This window comes from Andrena cerasifolii, chromosome 13 (assembly GCF_050908995.1).
Source record: "Andrena cerasifolii isolate SP2316 chromosome 13, iyAndCera1_principal, whole genome shotgun sequence".
Classification (NCBI taxonomy): domain Eukaryota; kingdom Metazoa; phylum Arthropoda; class Insecta; order Hymenoptera; family Andrenidae; genus Andrena; species Andrena cerasifolii.
The window spans coordinates 4,649,003-4,672,415 of NC_135130.1; the positions used below are offsets into that span (position 1 = coordinate 4,649,003).

At 38.1% G+C, this 23,413-nt stretch overlaps 3 protein-coding genes across 4 annotated transcripts; 1 reads left to right on the forward strand and 2 right to left on the reverse strand.

The window, feature by feature from the left end:
• Positions 1–909: 909 nt before the first annotated feature.
• On the reverse strand, positions 910–5,933 carry Cog8 (conserved oligomeric Golgi complex subunit 8). The gene is made up of 10 exons (XM_076825955.1): positions 5,473–5,933; positions 5,262–5,333; positions 5,070–5,194; positions 4,714–4,989; positions 4,435–4,648; positions 3,538–3,698; positions 3,195–3,470; positions 2,162–2,350; positions 1,941–2,096; positions 910–1,330 (listed from the first exon to the last, which is right to left on the reverse strand). The coding sequence occupies exons 1-10, from the start codon at positions 5,525–5,527 to the stop codon at positions 1,001–1,003; spliced, it is 1,854 nt and encodes a 617-aa protein (XP_076682070.1). The 5' UTR covers positions 5,528–5,933; the 3' UTR covers positions 910–1,000.
• A 494-nt stretch (positions 5,934–6,427) lies between these two features.
• On the forward strand, positions 6,428–8,166 carry Mrpl48 (mitochondrial ribosomal protein L48). Its single transcript, XM_076825959.1, has 4 exons — positions 6,428–6,610; positions 6,729–6,806; positions 6,891–7,024; positions 7,727–8,166. Exons 1-4 carry the CDS (start codon positions 6,587–6,589, stop codon positions 8,007–8,009), a joined length of 519 nt encoding a protein of 172 aa, XP_076682074.1. The 5' UTR covers positions 6,428–6,586; the 3' UTR covers positions 8,010–8,166.
• Frtz (WD repeat-containing and planar cell polarity effector protein fritz) lies at positions 8,068–15,232 on the reverse strand. 2 transcript variants are annotated; one of them, XM_076825954.1, is made up of 15 exons: positions 14,886–15,232; positions 14,366–14,495; positions 14,118–14,295; positions 13,852–14,045; positions 12,600–12,700; positions 12,365–12,479; positions 12,068–12,277; positions 11,830–11,993; positions 11,034–11,141; positions 10,748–10,956; positions 10,532–10,655; positions 10,300–10,469; positions 8,560–10,232; positions 8,355–8,487; positions 8,068–8,284 (listed from the first exon to the last, which is right to left on the reverse strand). In XM_076825954.1, the coding sequence occupies exons 1-15, from the start codon at positions 14,966–14,968 to the stop codon at positions 8,202–8,204; spliced, it is 3,675 nt and encodes a 1,224-aa protein (XP_076682069.1). In that variant the 5' UTR covers positions 14,969–15,232; the 3' UTR covers positions 8,068–8,201. The 2 variants fall into 2 exon arrangements, with proteins under 2 accessions (XP_076682069.1, XP_076682068.1); XM_076825953.1 differs by having other exon boundaries at positions 8,068–8,287; positions 14,886–15,230.
• Positions 15,233–23,413: the final 8,181 nt, after the last annotated feature.

The window sequence follows — 23,413 nt, forward strand, 5'->3', positions numbered from 1 at the left end:
GGAGTTCTGTTGCGCAATAATACTATTTGGTAATTATTTAGAAGCTTTCCGTCCTCACCGATTTCAGTGATTTTTGAATATGTTGTCGGGTACACGATTCTGAACAACTTTTTCCTATACATGTTACCGCCGCTCGACCTTCGTTTCCGAGATATTTGCGAAAAACTTATTTTGACTTATTCCGACGCAACGCATTCCACTTTCCAACTTGTCCCGGGTATTAGTATTGGTTGGGGCTAGATTAGTGCGGGGGCGCGCGCCCGCTCGCGGGCGCGTAAAGCATGATGGCGAGCCGATATGAGTCGGGGTGTTGACGGGCATCCGCAAGTTTCTGGTTCAAATCTCTAAACTCACATCAATTCGCTATCATGGTTTACGCGCCCCCCGCGCTAATCTAGCCCCAACCAATACTAATACCCGGGACAAGTTGGAAAGTGGAATGCGTTGCGTCGGAATAAATCAACAGAAGTTTTTCGCGAATATCTCGGAAACGAAGGTCGTGCGACGGTAACATGTATAGGAAAAAGTTGTTCAGAATCTTGATCTTGATATCATATCCAAAAATCATTGAAATCGGTAAGGACAGAAAACTTCTAAATAATTACCTACTATTTTACGAAATAAAGTTAAAGCCATGAGCGTTTTTATACATTTGTTTATTCTATGCAAATGTTGGAAAAGAACTGTACTATATAATAAAGTTAAATGTAAATTGAGATTTAATACTTTTTATAGTACTATTATTTTTGTAGTAGATACATTTAGAAGTAATCGTAAGAATAATGGAGTAGTTTATACTTCGTAATGTAAGATAATGCTAAATCACTGTACCAAGTAAGAAATGTTGATATTAAGTTTCAATAAAAACATGTCAGAAAAACGAGAAGGGTATTGCTTTCATAAATATAGTTAACTTAAAAAATTATTCCTTTTCTTTATTTACAATACTTTGTATACAATTATACGTAATGAAATAGGTAAAAATGTACAATTACTTAATCTAATTTGCACCATCACTTGAGCTATTTGCATTAATTTTAATATCTTTATTCGATTCTGCTTTATTTCCTTGCGAATCGGCGGACAGAGTAGCTTGCTCCGCGGGTTCCTTTGATTCTGACGCATTCATTTTTTCCAATTGTACAGCGCCTGTATCGATTGCTTTATTTTCAGATGTTGGGAATGCGTCACTGGAAGCTTTTTGTAATGTTAGTGATTGTACATTAGAAGTAGACAATGGAGAAGCGATAGAATCTTTTCGATATTTTGGAATTGGTAACAAAAGAGCCAATGGTTCTAATATACTACCCCTATTTAAGTACGTGATCCCCTGTAAAAAAAGTATGCTTAATATTTCTATGTACTTATACCTATGTTCGTATTTTTCATCATAAAAGTATCTAAAGAAAATATATGCTCCTGGATAATATGTACGACATTAGGGTGGCTCTTATTTACGACTTTTGAATTTTCTTCGGGGCACCCTCCAGAATAGTTCCAAATAATTAAAAAAAAATCCGTGTTAAGTTTGAGCTCGATCGGATAACGGGAAAGGGTGCCCCTGGGCCCTTAAACATTTAAATCATTATTTAACAGCTAGCGAAGTCGATTTTATATAATATCCTCCAAGATAATTGATTAAATAAAAAAAATATGTCAAACAAAAGTTGTAGATCCGGACAAGGAGCATCTTTTATGTTCTATTACTTTTTCTCGTGCGACAAACGGTTTTCGAAAAAAAGTGCGAAAAAAATCCCTCAAATTTTGAAAGTTTAAATGCTGCTAGAACATTTTTTTATTATGAAAGCGAACAAAAAATTGAATTTTTATTTTCGAGGACTATTTTTTAAACATTTAAGGGAGGGGGAAATTTTTTTACCAAGAGTAAGTAAGAGCCACTCTAGTACGACATGCTTGAATAATTACGTATCTTTACGTACCTCCGTTTGCAATAAATTTTCTGAAATGCCTAAATGAATCGCAATTTGACTCGGTGGGAAAATAACGTGAATACAGTATTGTACGTAAGGAAGCAATTGTTCGCTTAAGCATTCTGTAAACTTCAACATGTTTTCTCTTTCCGCAGCCACAAAAGCCTGTAAAATAAATACGTTTGGTCAAACATATAATTTTTTCGTTAAACACAGAGATATTAACTTACTTGTTGCTCTTGTTTATAAAAGATCAATATAGATTTCGCCACATTGTGCAAAGACTCCTGTAAAATGTTTGTACAGAAGACAGAGAGTGCCACTGGTGGGCACAGTCGAATTTCGTTGAAAGCCGATATGAGACCGTTACAATATTCAGCTAAGGGGTAAAATTCTACCAGCTGTTCTGGTGGATTCTCCTACAAAGAGAATTATTTTCTTATCGCAAACGATTTAGAAGCACATGTGCAGTCTAGAATACAGTAGACTCCCATATAACGCGGTTTGAAATTGAAAAATACTTTTACAATCTTGCGATTAGGTAATTCCTGTGTTTTATTATTTGGTGCGTTGTACGAAGAATCGCGTTATACATACGAAAATAGTAATCGCAATATCTTTGGCGCATTATAGAAATTCGCGTTATGTGGGAGTCTATGTAATGCAAATGAGAGCAGAGGTGTGCGAGAACCCAGAAATGCCGAGTCGGGTTGGAAGAATTTTTCTCGGGGTCGGGACGGGTTCCCCGGGATTTCGGGATTCCCGAAAGCGTTGGGATTCCCAAAAGTCTCAGGATTCGTATTATTAGGATACGATGTCTGTACTTCGGCAGAGCCGCCCTTAGCACCGGGCAGACGGGGCCCTTGTCCCGGGTCCCGCACTTAGGGACTTCACTTGTACAAATTACATGAATTAAGTATAATTGTCAAGGTAGCTAGAAGGTAGCTTTCTAGAATAGATTTTCGGCAAGCCTAAGTGACGCATGAAATAGACACGTAAGTTTATCTGTTTTCAATTAGATGTTTTCAATAATATCGACTTTTGCCACGGGCCCCGCAAACTCTAAGGGCGGCTCTGTATTTCGGAAAATCAACTATGTCTCTGCACTTTTTCTTACGAAACGGCAATCGAGTCCTCGGAATTTTCGGAAACCCCGACACTTTCGGGAACTCGATCCGACTCGATATTTTCGGGTTCTCGCACACCTCTAGATATCAGATATCAGTAAACCGAAATCGATAAGTAACAAAGGCAATTACTTACTGACTTAACCGTTGTGTTTATTTTAATATTAGTTCTTTGGGTTTTATTAATCAATGTAAACGATTCCATATCTTTCTCAAACTTCTTTGTCGTTTTAAGGACACTGGACTCAAATTTCTCACCGATCACGCGTACAAATATATCGGACATTCGACCGGTAAAATCAGCGCCTACTCTACCAAACGATAACCCAAAGTATGTGCACTGGCCCAAAATAGAATCTATAGACGTTACACCCGGCAAATCTTGTTCTAAAGTCGTCAGGAATTGGGATATCTAAAAGGAAAGTAATTACATTACGTTAATAATATATTACAGGGCAACATATACATACTTAATATACCTTTTCTTCGAGCCAATGATAAAATATGGCACACTCGTTTACGGTAGGATCCCTTCCCGGTATTATGAGCTCATCATCATTGAACATAGCTCTGTATTGTGTTATTATATTAAACAAATGTATCCTTGATAACTCTATTGTTTTCGTTATATGAAGATTAGCTAATAAAAGTTAAATATTATTAAATTTCATATCTCACAAGGGAAGATCCCGAACCCGAAAATTCAAAAAATTCTAAAACTTTGTAAATATGCAGGGGATTTCCTCCTGATTGAAACGTAATTTTTGTTTGCTGCCCAAATTCAATCGAAGGAGGTGAAAGTAACCCCTGAAGATTCGGCTATTTTCCGATTTTGTGTCATAACTCGCGAGCTGTAAGAGATAGAAAAAAAGTTTCAAGACAAAAGTTACTTCTTTTAATTAGATCTATCGTTTGGTAGTAAAAATTATTTTACAGTTCACGAGTTATAACATAAAATCGGAAAATAACCTGATTTTCAGTGGTCAATTTCTCCCCCTTAGAATAAATTTCAGCAGCAAACAAAAAATTGCGTTGTAATCAGGAGGCAGTCCCAGTAGTATAGTAAAGAGAGTTCTAACCCAAATTTGAGTTTTGCGTTCAATACATGTTCAGAGTGGTACGATAGACGTTCAATACACCTATCGCGCCAGTGCCACTCTCAACATGTATTAAACGTCTATCGTACCACTCCGAACGTGTATCGAATGCAAAACTCAAATTTGGGTTAGAACTCTCTTTACTATACTACTAATCCCCTACATATTCACAAAGTTTCAGAATTTTTTGAATTTCCGGATTCGGGATGTTCCCCCGTAAGTAATTTATTAAATTTCATTTCGAAGTATCTTCTAATCGTTAAGAAAGTATTAACGTACGATCGTCTTTGGGTATAGCGTTCAAAAGACTTTGAAGCCAATTGTCACGTGCTTGCAGAAATTTTATACGTAACTCTGGTTCTGTGAAAGCATCCATCGATCGCAATAGCCCAACGAGTTGTAAGCATCTCGGAAGCGGCAGATCTCCCCTCAACGATCCGACAACTTGTCCTACCATGCCTGACCAACTGCTCTCAATTTCTGCCACTATGGACTACATTGTTAATGAACAAAGTGAAATATATCGCGTTGCGTACTTTATCTGATATTAAATCGTACCGATATAATCGGAATGTCTCCGTGCTTCGTTCCTAATTGACGAGCGTACTGGGATAATTCTAGCGCCTCGTTATACTGATTACTCCTTAAGCAAGACTCCATTAATTGAGGCATTTCCAAGACTTCGAGTAGCTCCGCGTTCCTGGTTAACGTTAAACTGTTTACTCTTCTATGCGCGTTTATATCTTTCGAAGTATCGCAAAATAATTGGCACTTCCCCACGAACTTAGGAATCTTCTGCACAAGTCCATCGAGCCGACTTTCGGTTTCGTTGAACTGGAAGTTGCATAATAAATTTATATCAGTAAGATCGTTGCTAATAATACCGACACTGTCGGAATTAATCCCATTGTTACCTGTTTGAATATCTCTCTGGAACTTTCCGCCGTTTGAATAAACGTCTTATAATTTGCAAACACTAACTCCTGCGTGGTTTGTAGCACAGAGGTTTTCTGGCCATCTAAATGGTCCGGTTCTTTACCTAGAAAATATAAATATTCCGAATACTGTCTCTAAAGAAGTCTTCCTAACAATCGGAAGTGACTTACTGAGTTGATCGACATCGTAGCCACCAAGTTTCGACAAATACTGATAGAAATCTGGATTTTCTTTCCATGATTCTACAAAAGAGAACATACATACTAGATTCGTAATCGTGAATATAAAGGAGGAATGAATTGATTTTAAACGAGCGATGCAATTATACAGCAATGTTGAAAAAGTGATTAATATTAGAATGTATGAACATTTGTAAGTCACCTCGTATACCATCCGGAAATATAAGGTTTATAACATTCTCAGTTTCCATATCCATTTTTTATTTAACCAATACATTTATGTTTCTTATCGGGATACTTAAATCGTCTTCATGTGCTGCGTGTCATCTGCGCGAACGTAAGTGCGGAATACAGTTTTTGCTTTTGGTAGAATGTTGATTCTGAAATAGCGAATACAATTATTGTCCGTGCATCGCATGCACGCAGTACGGATCTACGTAGGCAGGTAGGCAGAGTGAATGATTGCAATGGTCGAATGGGCTCTATCATTTACCACTACTGGCGCAACTGCATAAGAAACTAAATCACGAGGGTGGTAGCAAGTTCGATGCATTTATTCATTTTATAATATGGCTATTATAATTGAGAGAAATGCATAGACTAAACTTATCATAAATTGTGTGATTATGTAAGGTCGGGGTCGGATGTATTGGCCGGTCTGAAGTTGTTACATGAACAGCAATCGAGGGGAAATCGGCCCCCTCCAGCAGCGTTACCAGTTTCAGGGGAAAAAGGAGGGAAAAGGGAAAAAGCGGATGGTAGTGGGGGATGTAACTCCAGTCACGTGATGCAAGTGAGGTAGGTGATAGGTGTAGAGTGGTAGTGGGGGGTTCTGTGACCATTAACATAGGAATATAGGGACGTAGCAATGGTTAAAGCAAAGAGGAGATATAATAAGAGGCGTCACTCCGGGCGGAACCTTTGAAGTCCTTACTTGATCTTGGCATTTAAATTGGTTGTCTATTCGAGCGGGATATTCAAATCGATTAAATGTACCTTACCGCAATTTTCTGATTATTGCCGATGTTTACCGTGGTTTACCGATCATTGCCGAATGGGCATTTAAATTGGTTGTCTAGTGATTTCCCTAGTTTATGTCTGTCCATGTCGAGTGACGCCTCTTATTATATCTCCTCTTTGCCGTAGGTGTTCCCCCTCCACTACGAATAGTTTGCAGTAACCCATTTCCCGGCCACCCCGTATACAGTTGTATACAGTTCCCAAGCTTGGTTGACATGATACCAGTTCAAACTAAATAACAATAGCTCATTTTTGGAGAATCGAACGTTATTCTTGATTATTTCAGTCAGTACGAAATGGCGTTAAATGTTATTAGACAGGCAAGTATATGTTTCTCCCAATAAATGTTAGGTTACACAAAGCTACAAACAAACAAGAATGTTTATTATACCTTTACTGCTTATCAACAAAAATAATGTAATCGTATTATGTACTCAGGTTACAACGTCCTGCCGTCATTCGCTATTTAACAAATCATTGAGGTTTTACAGTATATACGAGCCACCTTATTTAAAGGTTAGTTTACTCATTATTACAGCTGATATTATGCAATGCGTTCATATGGTGTATTATTATATCAAACTCTTTAAAATGCTATAGGTTAAAGAACCAGAGATTCCATTGTATCCGGTTTTAAATATACAGATCAGAGGATACGTATATCCTTTGCTTGAAAGCTATCAATCTTTCATTCATAAGGTTGCAAACGTATTGGATGTCGATGTTGAAGATAGGTAATATTGCACTCCTACTTTGTTTTAACCAGGGCTGCGGAGTTGGCAGTCAAAACTCCCAACTCCAACCCTGACTTCTCTTTTTTTTACTCATTTATAATAGATTGTTAATATACTTAGTACATGTGTATATATATATACATATATATGTGTGTATTACTAATATTTAATATATAGTATGTTTGTATATTTTATATATCTACAGTATAAAAAGCTAAAGCTACGCTAACAGTAAAGGCAAATAAAGGAAAGAACCGATAATGAAAAAAAACTTTAAATTTAACTAATACATGAAGCACTTTTTATTTCAATAAAATACAGACTCAAGTAGAGCTCAACAGACTCGGATTTTTATAAAATTTACTAATATGGAGTCGGCATATATTTTTTCGACTCCGACTCTGGTAATCAGAAATTTCTTCTGAACTTCGACTCCAACTCCGCGACTCCGACTCCACAGCCCTGGTTTTAACCCCTTAACGCTATCCTCCGTAATATTCTGTTCAACAGAATAGCAACCGCTTTACACTTTTTTTTCGAAAAAAAAAAGTATTTCGTCCCAGTTTATAAACATTTATATAGTAAAACAGAAACATAGAAAAATGTGATTTTTTAACGTTTTTCTAAAATTTAATGTGTGTTTTTAAGGGTTTACACTAATCGCTTTACTTTTTAGTAACGTCTGTGTTCATTCTTTCGTAGTTTTGGTTTCCCTCACCAAGAGTTCAAGGTGAAAAGATTTAAGAAAGAAAGTGCGATAGTCGATACCGAATACCATCTTAGACTATACGAAAGAGATATACAAGTATCGAATGTAACATCCACAAAATGCCCTATTTTAATTAGAATATTAGAAGCAACTTTACCCGAAGGCGTCTCTTTACATATAGACACATTCGATCCAATGTTACAAAAGAAACGTTATATACCAGACAAGGAATTACTCGACCTGAAATCCGAATTGAGCAGTATGAGAAGGCAGTAATGCAAGCCTGTATAAAAAGGGAAATATTTAAATGTCGCTAATGTAATAGACAAATTAATTAGTAATATAACTTGAAAACAATTTTTTATTGTATAAAAATTCTGTACAAAATAAGTGTATATGTTCTTCGGAGGCAATGGAAGTGTACGTAAATGCAGTCGTACTTTTTTCTTTCATTAAAATCTGAATCCTTTACAAAAGCCCAAAGTGTACCACTTTTATTTTAGAACCCTCTTCCGGTTTCGTAGGTTCTTTAACTTTATCGCTAATATCGTCTTCTGAAAAATGCGCGACTTAGTATTATTTCTTTCAAAAATTTAATTTACTATTTCATCTATCTCTTACTTGAGAGCGGTTGAAAATCTTTGAGATAGTCTTCGTTACCGAGGCACAGCGGAAGACTCTCCGCCAGCTCGCGTTTGGGATCAGTCAAATGTGCTTGAGTAATGGTGGAACGTTTCTGTTTATGCGATTGACCCTGTAAGGAAGTGTTAAACGAATTAAAATAGTATCGAGATTGTATATTAGTATTTCGTGTATTTGTACTTACTGTACCGGGTACTAATATATGCGTCACTGTATCTGAAAACTTGACCTTTGGCTTTTCGTTCGCTATTGTTGTATCCGTAAACGTGGAGAATGGGGAACAGGATATGGGATTAGACGTCGGAGTAGATATAATAGGTAGCGGTGGTACATTGGAAGACACCTTAGTCTCTTTGTTAACGCTAACATTTGTACTATTTTGCGATAATATTTTCGAGTGCCTATTATCGAACCTGTTCTGCATACTGTACGTAGAAGAAAACTGCGAAGCGCCAAGTTTCGTGTTATTAGTAGAGGAATGTATATTAATATTATCACAGCTTCCATGGAACGAAATGTAATCGAGATCATAATTCAGTCTATACCTAGAAGGTTTAATATTACTGTACTTCTGCTGGGTTTGCAGAATGTTAGACGTGGAATTTTGCCTCTGTAACAAATGCGACGTGACATTCCTCGTTCTGATGGACGAGAATTTTTTAATAGACTCGTCGATATCTGCCAGGCCAGATGTACTTCTGGATAGAGGAAGATTCTTCTTCGGGAGATTCTGAAGGTAACTTGCGAACGAGTTTGTTAATGAAGGAGGCGGCGGCGGGACACTGAAGTCCACTTGTTTCTTTCCTGCAAGGGATTGCTCGTTGTTAAAGCCCTTCGGATTGCTGTTACGAAAATCCTGTACTTGATCGTCGAGGAAATTAAATGAAGTCGAAGAGAGATTGCTATGACTGCTGTGAAAGCTGGACGTTGTCTTGTTTGTAACGACAGAGTCAGAAAACGTTTTAGACGCAAAGTCATTCGTGGCAACGGACGACTTCGTGCTTTTTAGAGACGAAGAGATGGTCGAATCGCATTTGCTAGCTATTAAATTGCTCAGAGAACAGTCATACGTATTTGGAATACTTGTGCCAAGTGTGCTAAAAGATGTCGACATGATGTTACTCTCCATGTTGTCTAGCGACGATCTTAATAAATCGGAAGGAACGTCCAATGTAACTGATTCGTATGTTGGATTGTTGAACGGAGTGGACATAAAGCTGTTCTCCTGTGCCGAATTAGTTGTTATTGTGTCGTCAGATACACTGTCAAGAGAATATTGCATTTCACCAAGTATGGCTTTGTTTAGCGTAGCGCCTACAGAGTTTTCGGCAAGTCGATTAGACACCACAGCCTTTCGTTCGTTCACGGAAAGACTTCCGAAGGAAGTTGTCATTAGGTCATCGGAGATGTTAAAAGACTGCGAACTACTGGTAGAAGTTACCGTGGATGTTGACGCTGGATTGCCGTGAGTTTTATACAGTGGTTTGTTGAACGACGTCGATGCGAAAAATGTATTTAAAAGCGAAAGATGCGACGAATGATTAAAGGAAGTTGTTGCGGGAGTATTGCTAGGAACGTTAAAAGATGTTGATATTAAATTGCAATCGTTCTTTTCGCTGGACGAGACGTCAGAGAACGATGCGGGTAACAGGCTTTTATTAAGGTGATGCGCAGGAAGTACCGGTAATGGAGGAATTTGGCTATTTGACTCTTTCCTATAGATAGGACTTTTGGAATGCTTTATATCAATTCGATTCTCTTTAGTGGAGTTGTCACTTTCGTCGCTACAGGACTCCTCTCCTTTATCACTGATCGAATCGGAGCACAACGAACACGATGCTCTAGAGCACGTGGAATCTGAAACAATTATATAGTATAATATTTTCCAAGAAACAGTTCCATGAAATATCCCATTGGTTCTTACGTGAGCTACTGCAGCTATCCGATCTACTAAGAATGCGTTCAGCATTTTCTTTTGCCGCTGTTGCCATTGCCATGTCATTTACGACTAATGCGTAAAAGTGTATATCCATAAAAAGGTCATGATCGTTCAGATCTATCGCAAGCCGGAAGGCTTTCTCAAACATTTGATACCTACAGTATTTAGAATTAATGTACAACAGAAATTCCTTTGCAAAAAGTAAGGTACGGGTTACCTTAATAAATGGTGGAAGAATCGCCTTGTCAGGTCTCTTATTTCATCTCCGTATTCTTCTTCGATAGCTTGGCTTATTGGTTTAACTGGCACGTGGAAACTGCCAAGTGCGTTCTGTATGAAGTCTGGAATATTTAATTATGTAAATAAATATTTAATTATTAATATTTAATTTATATCTAACCAACTAATCGTAACAAGTGAGATTGAGTTTTACTTTCACGTTCTGGCGTCAATGGCAGCTTGAACAAATAATTCAATATTTGGTTCAGCGCGTGCATGCACGCACGAGGATGGGTATCCCAATTCATAGATAGCAATAAAGAAGTCGCTTGTTCCACTTGAGATAAGGACAAATATCTTTTAACTAACACGTCTCCGGACAGAGAGCTTCCTTCTAACATTTTTATGACACCTATAGGGCCTCTATTGATATATTACATTGATATTACTCATTTTTACAGATTCTGTCTATCACGTAAACACAAATCGTTATAACATACCGTTGAAAAATGAGTAATAACAGAGAATTTCCATGATTACGTAGGTCGATGTAACCGTTTACATCATTCTTTTTATTCCACTCCATACGTAGCAACGCTGGTTGAATTCTGTATAGTAAATAAATCACATATTTCACGCATACATCGTTAAACTGATGGCTAACAAGAAGAGTATCCCAGGTGTTCGCCTCCGATTGCTTTGATTTTTGGATATATTTTAGAGGACTGAACAATTAGATATACGTGTTTTTTTTATAGCGGCCCGTTTTCATATTTGGGAGGTGAAACCACCCCTCAAAGTTATAAGATTTTCAGGTGTTCGTCTCCAATTGCTTTGGCCAAAAACCACCTATTCTCATGAACTTTGAGGGGTGGTTTCACCCCCTAAACATGCAAACGGGCCAAAATAAAAAGACATGTATTTCTTATTTTTCGATCCTCCAAAACATATCCAAAAACCAAAGCAATCGGAGGCAGGCACCATCTATTCTTATGAAATTTGAGGGGTGGTTTCACCCTCTAAACATGCAAACGGGCCAAAATAAAAAGACACATATTTCTTATTTTTCGGTCCTCTAAAACATATCCGAAAACCAAAGCAATCGGAGGCAGGCACCATCTATTCTTATGAAATTTGAGGGGTGGTTTCACCCCCTAAACATGCAAACGGGCCAAAATAAAAAGACATGTATTTCTTATTTTTCGATCCTCCAAAACATATCCAAAAATCAAAGCAATTGGAGGCGGACACCCGGGATACTCTCCTTGTAAGTAAAAGAATTTGAAATAGTGGTACCTAAAATATGAAGACAGATCAAGAATATTGGCTGGCGTTACTTCTTCGCTTAACGTCTGACTTTTAATACACGACAAGGAAATGTCGAAGTGTTGGAATTGACCTTTGTCGTTTCCAATAATAAATATCGTTCCGTCGCTATGCCACGAGGCTAACGTAGGTATCTTAAAAAATTACACATGTCTTCATACATTCTCAGGAGTGGCTCCTTTAGCTTCTATGCGTGCATTTAACTTACAAAACTCGCTTTCACGCTGGTGGTGGTAGCTTTGATCTGATCGTAAATTATTACAGAACCGTCGATGCAACATAATAATAGCAACTCCTGATTAGGTGAGAATTTCACGCAGCTTGTGTGCGTAGGTAAGGGTACAGAGATCACTGCTATTCTTTGTAGCTTGTCTTGTTGAGAAACTTCGTACGTGCGCCATTCTATGGTCACTTCGCCCTGCGTCATACTTATGATGTAAAACGTTCGGTTGAGACACGAATGCTACAGGAATGATCGCGATACCGAACGATGCATAATTATTACCTTTCTCGACACTTTCTGCTCTACGGAATGAATAATATTATCATGCCATGCATCGAATTTTATACATAAGGGATCAAACTCGCTACGTATATAACAAATTAATTCTAATTTTACTCTGAAAGTAAGAATACATGGTACTGAGATACTTTTACTAGGTAAACGAAAATCAGTGTCTTCGTTAAGTATTGAAAAATGAAATTTAATGGAATCATAGTGTCATTGAGAAGCTTGATACCCTATTAGACGATAAAGATGTATATTTGCACGATCGTGCTCTTTCACGGCGGGACTCCATGGATAAACTTCGTTCATTGTTGACTTCCACCAAATTAATATCTATAATGTACGAAAGTTTACTTTTAAGACGATAGTCTCGGTGAAGACTATATATTTTTAAGGAACGCAACGTGAGGTCTGAGAACACGTACTTTTGGGATTTTATGTTGGAAAAACTTGAAGACTTTTTTTAAGTAAACAGTGGTTTATTCGAAAGTATATAGTTTAAAGTTTCTGCAGTATTTTTTGCAATGCAATATATAAATAAATAAAGAAATTATAGGCAATGGCGGATTTAAGAAAAAAGGTCCAGGTGGCAAACATTGAGGGGCCCATTTTTCGAGAAAATGAAGAGGTAGTTTACCGAAAGGGGATAAATGTACAGAAAAGTATAGAAAAAAAGTGCTTATATAAAATCATTATTATTGAAGACAGGGCCCTAGGGGGGGGGAGCCTTCTGAGCATGGGCCCATTTTTCGAGAAACTAAAGCGGTAGTTTACTGAAAACGTGCTCAGTGTAATAATACAGAAAAAAATATAGTTTGGATAAAATCATAATTTTTGGTAAGGATGGGGCCCTAGTGGGGCCTTGCGAGCAGGGGCCCAGGCGGCACCTCTTCATCGGCCGCCCTGTTAAATCCGCCACTGATTATAGACGATCACCCTGCAGTTTTTTTTTAAAGCACTTTTTTTTTTAAATAAAAAAACTGCCGCTGGGCGATCGCTCATAATTTCTTTATATATTTACATATTGCATTGCAAAAAAAGCTGCAAGAACTTTGAAATATATACTTCCGAATACACAACCGTTTATTTAAAAGAGCCTCCAAGCTTTCCCAAAATAAAATCCCGAAAGTACGTGTTCCCAGACCTCACGGGTAGGCAGGACCCCTTAACCCGGTGGGAGGCGCACCCCATATTGTAACACAGGTTGTCGCTACCGGGTCAAAAATACCCAAACGTAAAAAACCACGGTTTCAGAATATATTTTTTTTAACTTTGTAATTTTAAGAATCAAACAAAATTTATAAAATATCTTAAAATCTTTATTAAAGTTCTTTAAAAAATTGTAACAAAAACTGAAACAGTCTTCATATTTTCGCAACTAGCGCCACCGTGGTGAATTTGTACCCAGTAGCGCCTCCCACCGAGTTAACGCAACGAGAAGTAAAACGGTTTCGAGTAGCTTTTAAATGTATAAATATATTTACCAGGTCGTTGCACTTATTCGTTTGTACTTTTTTATCCAATCTACGACCATTGGGACCAAACATATCAGTCGTGAATAATTTCGGCTCGAGTTTATTAATCTTATCGAAGACATGCCTTTTAGATCTCGTGAAATGTACAAGGCTCACTTGATTATCGTTGTAGGTACAAAGTATGTAATGCTTAGTAATTACCACTATAAATACAAGGCAGAATGTGTAAAAATCGTTCGCGGGCGCAAGCGTGAGCCAATTAAGCTGATGGTTACCGTCTGATATATGGTCGGACAGCTTCCCTATGAGATACTTATCGAAAGTTATTTTATGTATATCGCCAGTAGCGATGTTGACTTGTATTTGTATTAACAGGGCGTTATTTAACATTAACTGTAAAACCCAGTCGTCGTACCACTGGCAATATATAATCGAATTGTCCTTTAACTGATCCTATAAAATTCATTCAAGGTAGAGCGCTACAACGTTCTCAATTTCTGTTAGCGTTTCATCAAGCCGTTACCTCTAAATATTTGATGGAATCTTTTAATTTGTTTCCTTTCTTATTGGTAGGTACGTATATCATACCGCGCTTCTGGCAATAAGACCTCTTCCCCTCCTCGTGCAAACTATCGACACGTTTGTCATGGTACCTGTGGTAATATTGCGAAACTTAGTATCAGTTTGTAATTTTTCGAAAAGAAATATTATTTAGGGCAAAGGTAGCAGGAGTTGACCAAGGGTCAGTAGTTGGCACCTTTTCAGAAAAACCTGAAAAATAAGGTTTTCAGTAGTGCAACTATCTCTTTCCAACAGCGCGCCGCTGCTCCTAATACCCACAGTTCGCCACTTCTAAAAACCTTATTTTTCACGTTTCTTCTAAAAAGTTGTTAGCTACTGATACATGGTCAACTACTGGTACCCTGTTTGTAATGTGGATACAGGCAGAATATTTGGAATGCATATATTCCGTGTTATATGTTTCTATCGATGTATTCGATTACTAAGTTAACTTATAACGTGTATCAATTAGTTTGCCTCACCGAAATGCACCGAAATCTGTGCTCTTTATGTTAATGTTGTCATCGAAGCTCCACAAATTTACTTCGCCCAGTAATGTAAACATTATAAAAGACAGCTAATGCGATAGCATTGAACTTTCACGTCGGAACTGTACATAAGCAAAGTGAATCGAGATCCGGCGATATTGTGTTATTAGATTAGAAAAAAAACTGGACCGTTTGTAGAGCACGAAAGTATGAGATAAATACAAAAAACGCTGGAGTACTTTGTTTACGGAAATTGAAACTCGGCCGTCCCTGTATCGTTACAGAGTATTGTTTTACCGACGTGATTCTCAGGCGAGGTATAGTCATCGTCGAAGTATAGGATAGACCTATCATCTTATGGGAGTTCGTGTCACACGGTCTGAAATACCGACTTCATGAAAAACATCAGCTTTAATTGCAGGGGCGGATTTGGGCTTTTCGAGAGGGGGGGCGCAAGGGCGAATCCAAGATTTTCTAGAGAGTGGAGGGGGGTGGTGTAGGTCCAGGGCCGTTCCCGGCGGGGGTGCAGAAGGTGCCCCTAGTGATCCTTTAGGCCCTAGAGTCTAGGGAGTGAACGGAACAATATATCGTCGCTGATTGGTTGGCGCGATTTTGGAGCAAAAGCGGAAGTAGACAGAGAAAGAAACAGTAAAAAAGAAAGAGAAAGAAATACTGACGGAAAGAGAGAGAGAAATACTGATAGAAAGATATAGATATGTTTATTTCCGGTTTTGCTCCAAGATGGCTGCGGTTATACCGATCACTCCCTAGAGGATCACTAGGGGCGGTATTCTCAGTCGCTACTTATTCTTAAGCAAATGCTTAAGCATTCGGTATCCTTTACTAGCTACTAGGTTAGTAGATACTAGGTATTCCACGTTACATCATGAAAGCATGTCTTCAAATAATGTTGTTGTTTATATAAATTCCTATGTTAAATAAATTTGTTTTGCGTTAAATAAACCCGTGTAGGACAGCAAGGTTAAAAGGCGTATGTGCTCTTGTTTTGTTGTGATCCTATAAAACGGTGTTCAAATTGTTACTTTAACAGAATCATTTGTAAATCGCGGGTTTCGAATGACCTAGTTTTACCCGTGGTGAATTCTAATTCCTACCACGCGTAGCGTTACAATCCCTAAGGATGGAGTGCAAAATCACTAACAGTGATTTATCACAGTGATCGCAGAATCACGATCACGGTCGTGAATGAAGTTAAATCACGACCGTGATCGTGATTTTTTTAACTTGAGTGGATTGTTTACTGTGATCGTAATTCTTGATCTTGATTGAATTATTTTTTATAAAATACTTCAATATAGCTTGTGTTACAGTCAATGTGTGCACGCACTGATTTGATTGGATGAAGTATTCACATATACACTATACTTTTTAACTAAACTGAAGAAATATTCGTTAATTTAAATAGATCAAGAACGATTACATTGGTTTAAAATATACAACTGAGATTCTATAAGCACAGTGAGGACTTGAGAATATTTCAAGAGAAATTAGAAATTGGGGTTATGTGGCGCGTACAAAGAGCAGTTATGCTTTCTACCAATCACATCACGAAAATCGCGACTCACTGCTGTGCCTGCACCCATCAGAAGCGATCACGAAAATCACGGATCACTGTGAAAAATCACCGTGATTGGGAATGAACGTGATCGGATCACTCGTGATTCACAAATCACGGTTCTAGCCAACACTAGTTACAATCTGTTTCGAGACTTCACCGGTAACGTAGCACGTGACACGAAAATGGTAAGGGGGCTCGCGAGCCCACCGAGCGTGCAACACCAAATTACATTGCGTGATAGGTCTATCCTACACCTGGTTTTGTGCTTGCAGGACAGAAAGTGTTGCATTATCGATCGCTGATACAAGCGTTCGTTTCCTTATCAGTTATCAGGTAATCAGAAACTCAGGAGTAATTTCTGTTTTTTTTGTGTTTTATTTGAGTTTATCATGCTATGATATAGACATTAAAATCAGACATTCCGAAACATTTCGAATTTCTGCGAATGTTTTACTTCCTTTTAAAGATTTATCGATGACCAAACAGAAACATTAACTTTTCGGTTATCCAGTACAGTTTGCACTGAATCATCAGTCAGTAAATATACTTCCTCCGAAAATTTCTAAATCCTGACTTCTCATCGATTTCCTTTAGTCACATGCACCGTACCGCTATCTCGCGTAGGAATTCCGAGGCACGTGCTTTAATTACTGTCGATAATCGCATTAACATTATTTTCTAGTTTTTGTACACAGTGCTAATCACGTGCTGTTTTAATTTGAAGCGTGGAAGTTAAATTGTGGGTGGGGAGGAAGGGACAAGAAATTTTGATTTCATCAATATCGTTGAAGAATATTCTTCTGAAGTATAAAGAGGGGATACTTAAGGCGACCAGGCAGTAAAATCGCACGAAAGACCGTTTAGCCGTCTAAAATCGAGAGACTTTCGCATATGTATGCATAACTTCCGAAAAACAATAGTTTTTTAACTGAAACTTTTTTTTAAGCAGTTCACAATACTGTGTAAAGATAGTAAAAAACGGGAAATCTTCACGAAGCCGTTGGCTTGTAAAAAAATTCGAACGGGTATACCCCCTTAAGGGGTTATGCCTAGTCAGGCGGTCGAAAAGAGGCGAATATTTGTGATTTTTTTTTGAAGAAGCGGAAGCGTATATTTTTACAGAACTTTTTGCGTTTAAAATAGCAACATTTAAAGAACATTTGGTAATTTTTTCGTAGAAAAATATTTACGTTTATAATAAAATAAAAGGCGACATCCAAGAAGCATTTTTAAAAATTTGCTTTCGCGTTGAACACTGCCATTCGGAACCAGATTATCTAAAATCAAAAAACAAAAAAGATTTCGTTAGTATATTAATGTATCCTCAGGTTGACGGAGAGAATTTTCCGAAATATTAAGTTAAAACAAAATGGCAGCTATTTAAATTTGAAATCCTGATTTTCTCGCGCGATTTTTTCAGGAAACATCAGGATTTCAACTTTAAATAGCCGCCATTTTGTTTTAAATTAATATTTCGGAAAATTCTGTCCGTCAACCTGAGGATACATTAATATACTAACGAAATCTTTTTTGTTTTTTGATTTTAGATAATCTGGTTCCGAATGGCAGTGTTCAACGCGAAAGCAAATTTTTAAAAATGCTTCTTGGATGTCGCCTTTTATTTTATTATAAACGTAAATATTTTTCCACGAAAAAATTACCAAATGTTCTTTAAATGTTGCTCTTTTAAACGCAAAAAGTTCTGTAAAAATATACGTTTCCGCTTCTTCAAAAAAAATTCACAAATATTCGCCTCTTTTCGACCGCCTGACTGGGCATAACCCCTTAAGCAGTTTTTCCGTGTCGCTCCAAGTTCGTTCGCGACGAGCGAAAGCTGTCCGCCATTCGTTAACAGAAATTACATAAAACCGTGTGGTCGGCCTCCACGCAAATTAATCGCGCGAATTTCCTGTGCCAACATCAAAACACAATTTAGGTCGTGACCTCGCTGACCTATATGGGGCGCAACTGAACCCGTTCGAACCCTCTTTATCAGAACTTCCGTCTGTTCTTACCCACAACAGGGATCACGACGATAAAGAGCATCTGGTGGCCCTATAACGTGCGTGCCTCCGAAATCGCATTTGATAAAGTGTCTTCTACGTCGGCAATCTTTTGGCCGAGCTTCGTAGAACCACATTTATCCAGCGGCTGGCTTCTTTGCCGGATAAACATTGCGGCGGATCGCACAGAAATTGGGTAAATAACGGGAGCCCGAATTTTAATTGTAATCTTGAATGCTGATGGTAAAGAGTTTTCAAACGTATTTATGGTTTTCGCTGATTGCACTTTGGAGGAGAGGGGATTGTAAATTTCGTGCAATTGTATGGAGTATAATTCCGCAATGAAAATGTATGAAATCCATTGTACATCGAAGTTCGTGAAATTAATGAATTTCGTAATTAAAAGCTATGGAATTATACACTCCTCTAATTGGCTTTCGATTTTTTTGCAGTTTCCTGATTCATAGTATTGGAATATCAGAATACAGTGAGCATAGGAATTTTCATGGATTTGCATTAATATAATAATTAAAATCGATTGTGAGACCGATCGTTCCACGAATCAATTTGGAAATTAGTTTGCAAACGGCTTGAATAATAACTTCGAAATTGGTTTAAAAAAATTCGTAGCTTGGGGAACCTCTTACCACAGCTACTCCAATTAAAACTCTAACGATCGAAGTGCTCGATAGAGTAGAAATCAAGGAACATCGCAGACTTTCAATTTCTCAAACACTGCGGAGTCCTCCAACAAACCCCGATTTCAGGTTTGCTGCATTTCGCACGCAGCGCTCACGCTCCCATGGCCATTCGGGTTTCTAAAATGTAGTTCAATGTGATATTACAATAATTGCTTTAATTTACTGGAGCATCGGATGCGGAATGTAGGTTACGACCTCGTTAACCTACTCGCTAAGGTGGAGATTCTGTTAACCCGCCGCCAGATCTTTATTCCGGCAACTGTCGATCAATTTTCAATGGAGAGTCATCGTTCGACTCTTCCTTGCCGCGCAAATCGAAAGCGAAGCAAGTTTTCTTGCAAAAATTATAGGAATTCATTTTCGTCGTGTCCGAGGGACGTGGCAAACAGATTACTGATAATGGTACTTTGTGTCATAAGCTTGGTCGAATTCTCGGTTCACAGCTCTCCGTATGTAATTTGCTTACGCCCTGTACATTGTGTTCTGCATTTGCTCCCTACTGTAGAAGCACCAGAGAGAACCACCCCAGGACTGTTTCACGTGTTCAGAGCAGCACTGCGAGCCCCGAAAGTTTGCAACCACCCCTCTGTAACGCCTCGGTGCAATTAGAAGCTGTTAGATGCATCTCCATTTGCAGTATCAACTTTCACCTACCACCCCCTGCTTTGAAAGTTCGTCGCGAAGGAGCTGGAAGGCACGCATTGAAATTCAGGATGGAGATAGGCGATTGAAAGCGGCGGCACAGAACAAACGAGTGACCGTCGGGACTCGTAATCAGGTAACAAACAACGGGATCAGTATGGACCAACTCTCCTAATTCGATTTATACGAGCGGTACGGTGGTCGCGAACGAACACGCTCCGCTCCGCTCGGACGAGTTAACGTACTGGATTAAAGCGTATTAACGTTTGCCGGCTCGACATTCCCGCCAGATGTTCCTCCGCTCTCACTGAAATAAAAAATTCGGCGTCGCTGGAATTGCGGATTCAACGATCGAGCGTCGAATTGAGCGTGATTGTTTTCGCCGTTTAATTCGTGGGAATAGAGTGGGTTGGGTCGTTTAGGGGAAGCTTTTTTTGTGATTAATGGGTGTATGTGATTTTGTAGTTTTCGGTTTTGTGCGGAAGGAGATGGTTGGTTGTGGGTATTTTCGGAGAGAATTGGTAATTATTTGTGGGGCATGTTTGGGGGAGGTTTGTTTGACATATTGAAACACTTGGGTGAGTCGAACAGTGTAAGTTAGGTGTTATAGAGGAATCTGTGGATTCTAGAGTAATTGATGAATGCAGATGGGTGTAAGCGTGGAATCGGTAAGGAAGTGGGGAAAGAATAAGGGAAACTCGGTTAAAATGGGTAAATGTACGAGTCGAACTCAATCTTCGAGTGCCGATTGTGGCAATTTTAAAGTTGAATTTAGATACTATTCAAGTGGAATTTCGCTAATATTCAAGTTCAATTTATGTAATATTCAAGTTGATTTTAGGTAATATTCAAGTTGATTTCAGGTAATATTCAAGTTGGATTTAGATAACATTCAAGTTGAATTTGGATAACATTCAAGTTCCATTTTGATAACATTCAAGTTCAATTTAGATAGCATTCAAGTTGATTTTAGGTAATATTCAAGTTAGATTTACATAACATTCAAGTTCAATTTAGATTATATTCAAGATCAATTAAGATAATATTCAAATTGAATTTAGATAATATGCAAGTTCAATTTAGATAGCATTCAAGTTGATTTTAGGTAATATTCAAGTTGATTTTAGGTAATATTCAAGTTGCTTTTATGTAATATTCAAATTGATTTTAGGTAATATTCAAGTTCAATTTAGATAATATTCAAGTTCATTTTAGATAATATTCAAGTTCAGTTTAGGTAATATTCAAGTTGATTTTAGGTAATATTCAAATTGATTTTAGGTAATATTCAAGTTCAATTTAGATAATATTCAAGTTCATTTTAGATAATATTCAAGTTCAGTTTAGGTAATATTCAAGTTGATTTTAGGTAATATTCAAGTTCCGTTTAGGTAATATTCAAGTTGATTTTAGGTAATATTCAAGTTGCTTTTAGGTAATATTCAAATTGATTTTAGGTAATATTCAAGTTGAATTTAGATAATATTCAAGTTCAATTTACATAATATTCAAGTTCAATTTAGATAATATTCAAGTTCATTTTAGATAATATTCAAGTTCAGTTTAGGTAATATTCAAGTTGATTTTAGGTAATATTCAAGTTGCTTTTAGATAATATTCAAATTGATTTTAGGTAATATTCAACTTGATTTTAGGTAATATTCAAGTTGGATTTACATAATATTCAAGTTCAATTTAGATAATATCCAAGTTCAATTTAAATAATATAATATCCAAGTAGAACTCAGTTCACCACAAGCCAACCTCAGGTAACGTCAGATAATTTCAACATAATTCATTAATCTCCAGCTTCGCCACTCAGGCATTTCATCCCTTATTCAACTTTCACACTTTCCACTATTCGTCACTGAACTTCGCTCCAACAACCAAAACATTCAAGCTGAAATAGCATACCTGCCTCTAATAACCATCCTACGATAATAGTATTTCATCCGTATCACCGAATTGTGCTCCCGGAGACCACAAATTGCTCAACCAGTAATTACCAATACAGTGGCTGTGGACACGACATCGAACCAACTGCGGTTAGAAGCAAACAATATTCGAAAGCTAAATGGGCGTTGACACGCTCGCACCGGGGCAAGCTTCGCCCCTTGCAGGATAGGGAATCTCGTCCGATGTATACATTTTTTTAATAAACGCCTGCACAGAAACGCGGAAACGGCACACCAGCTGCGTGACCCACATTTCAGGGGCGAAAAAAGGGGGTCGTAGCCTCTGGTGGGCTAGGGGTTGCACGGCGTGTGACGGTCGATGCACTGAAAAATATCTACAAACAAAACTTCTCCGAATAGCAATCTTCTCGCGAAACGCCTTTCGCCGAAATGTTTATTTAAACGGTCCGCTATTCCTGTTGCTCCGGCTTCCCATAAATAATTCAAGTTCTCAGAACAAAGAGTGACGATGATACATGGAATTCTAAGATTGGATTCATCTCAGGAAGATTGTCCAATCGTCGAGCATATCAATTATTACTCACGATACACAGATGGGAGACCTGCTCCTGGAAATGTTAGTTGAGGCACCAGTCGTTGAAAGTAACGACGGTTAAAGTGCAATTTCTAATTTGAGTAGTATGAAATTCTGTGGGTACACTTTCTTTCGGGCTACGCATCAGAAACAGTTGTGGAAAATTCGGTGGAAGGACTCAGGCCCTTCTTGCATAAAACGTATAGTTAGATTCCTCATTCTTTTCTACACACGTCCTCTAAATTTCATTGCTATATTTTTCAAGTTGACAGAGCTATGGTAAATTTTGTGAATCGATGTGGACCAACTGAGCCTAACTAGTATCTAAACCAAACATACATCAGCCTGAACATGCCACGATCTTTTACTATTTTTATGACTATATTTCTTCAAATATTTTGCAAATATTAAATGAATAATAAAAAATAATGTTAAAAAGCAACATTAGCTTCTATACTTCTCCCTTTCATGCAAGAAGAGCCTGAGAGGGCTATAATTAGAAATTTCACTGAAATTATCTTCACCAAATCAAATAAAAGTCATCAAATAATCTTCGCCTATCTCTGCCCCGACTTCAACTAAATTCCAGTTCAACTAAAACCTTCACTGAAACGTGACCCATACAACGTATTAACAATACTACGTCCACTATTTCATCCTGCAACATCAGGACTTCATCCACCGATTTTTACTAAACACCCAAGCACACACCAAACATCATAGGCAGCCATTAAAGTTACAAAAGCGGGATGGAGTCTCTGGACAGTCCCAGTTAGTCGAGGGTGGATGGACACGCGTACAAGACGCAACCCACATATTCTGTTTGGCTGTGGGTTGGAAATTTCAGCGATAATGGCAGCAGCAGGTTAACACGCAGCGCGGAATCGGCCGTTGCTCTGTGCAGCGAGCAACAACACCTCGTGCGAGCCATCCGTTGTCCCCGCGCGAAGGAGGCGGCCCCCAGAGGCTGGCTAGACGCGAAATTGCACTACTTTCTGGAGCAATGTGTCACCGCGCCGACGCGTACAAAGCGGGGATATAGGGGCCCTGTTGGCTATCCAGTTGCAAGTCAATAGCTTTTGTAGGCGGCTGAACAACGTGTTGGGT

Bases quoted from the DNA above. Each gene is read 5' to 3' on its own strand.
- Frtz (XM_076825953.1), bottom strand. From the start codon at position 14,968: ATGTTTACATTACTGGGCGAAGTAAATTTGTGGAGCTTCGATGACAAC. The intron at 14,496-14,885 runs GTGAGGCAAACT...ATATTACCACAG, and splicing joins ACAGATTTCGGTGCATTTCG to GTACCATGACAAACGTGTCG. The intron at 10,470-10,531 runs GTAACCCGTACC...TAAATACTGTAG, and splicing joins TTCTTCCACCATTTATTAAG to GTATCAAATGTTTGAGAAAG.
- Cog8 (XM_076825955.1), bottom strand. From the start codon at position 5,527: ATGGATATGGAAACTGAGAATGTTATAAACCTTATATTTCCGGATGGT. The intron at 4,649-4,713 runs GTACGATTTAAT...TTAACAATGTAG, and splicing joins GAGACATTCCGATTATATCG to TCCATAGTGGCAGAAATTGA. The intron at 2,351-3,194 runs GTAAGTAATTGC...TTCTCTTTGTAG, and splicing joins TAAACACAACGGTTAAGTCA to GAGAATCCACCAGAACAGCT.
- Mrpl48 (XM_076825959.1), top strand. From the start codon at position 6,587: ATGGCGTTAAATGTTATTAGACAG. The intron at 6,807-6,890 runs GTTAGTTTACTC...AAAATGCTATAG, and splicing joins ACGAGCCACCTTATTTAAAG to GTTAAAGAACCAGAGATTCC. The intron at 7,025-7,726 runs GTAATATTGCAC...ATTCTTTCGTAG, and splicing joins GATGTCGATGTTGAAGATAG to TTTTGGTTTCCCTCACCAAG.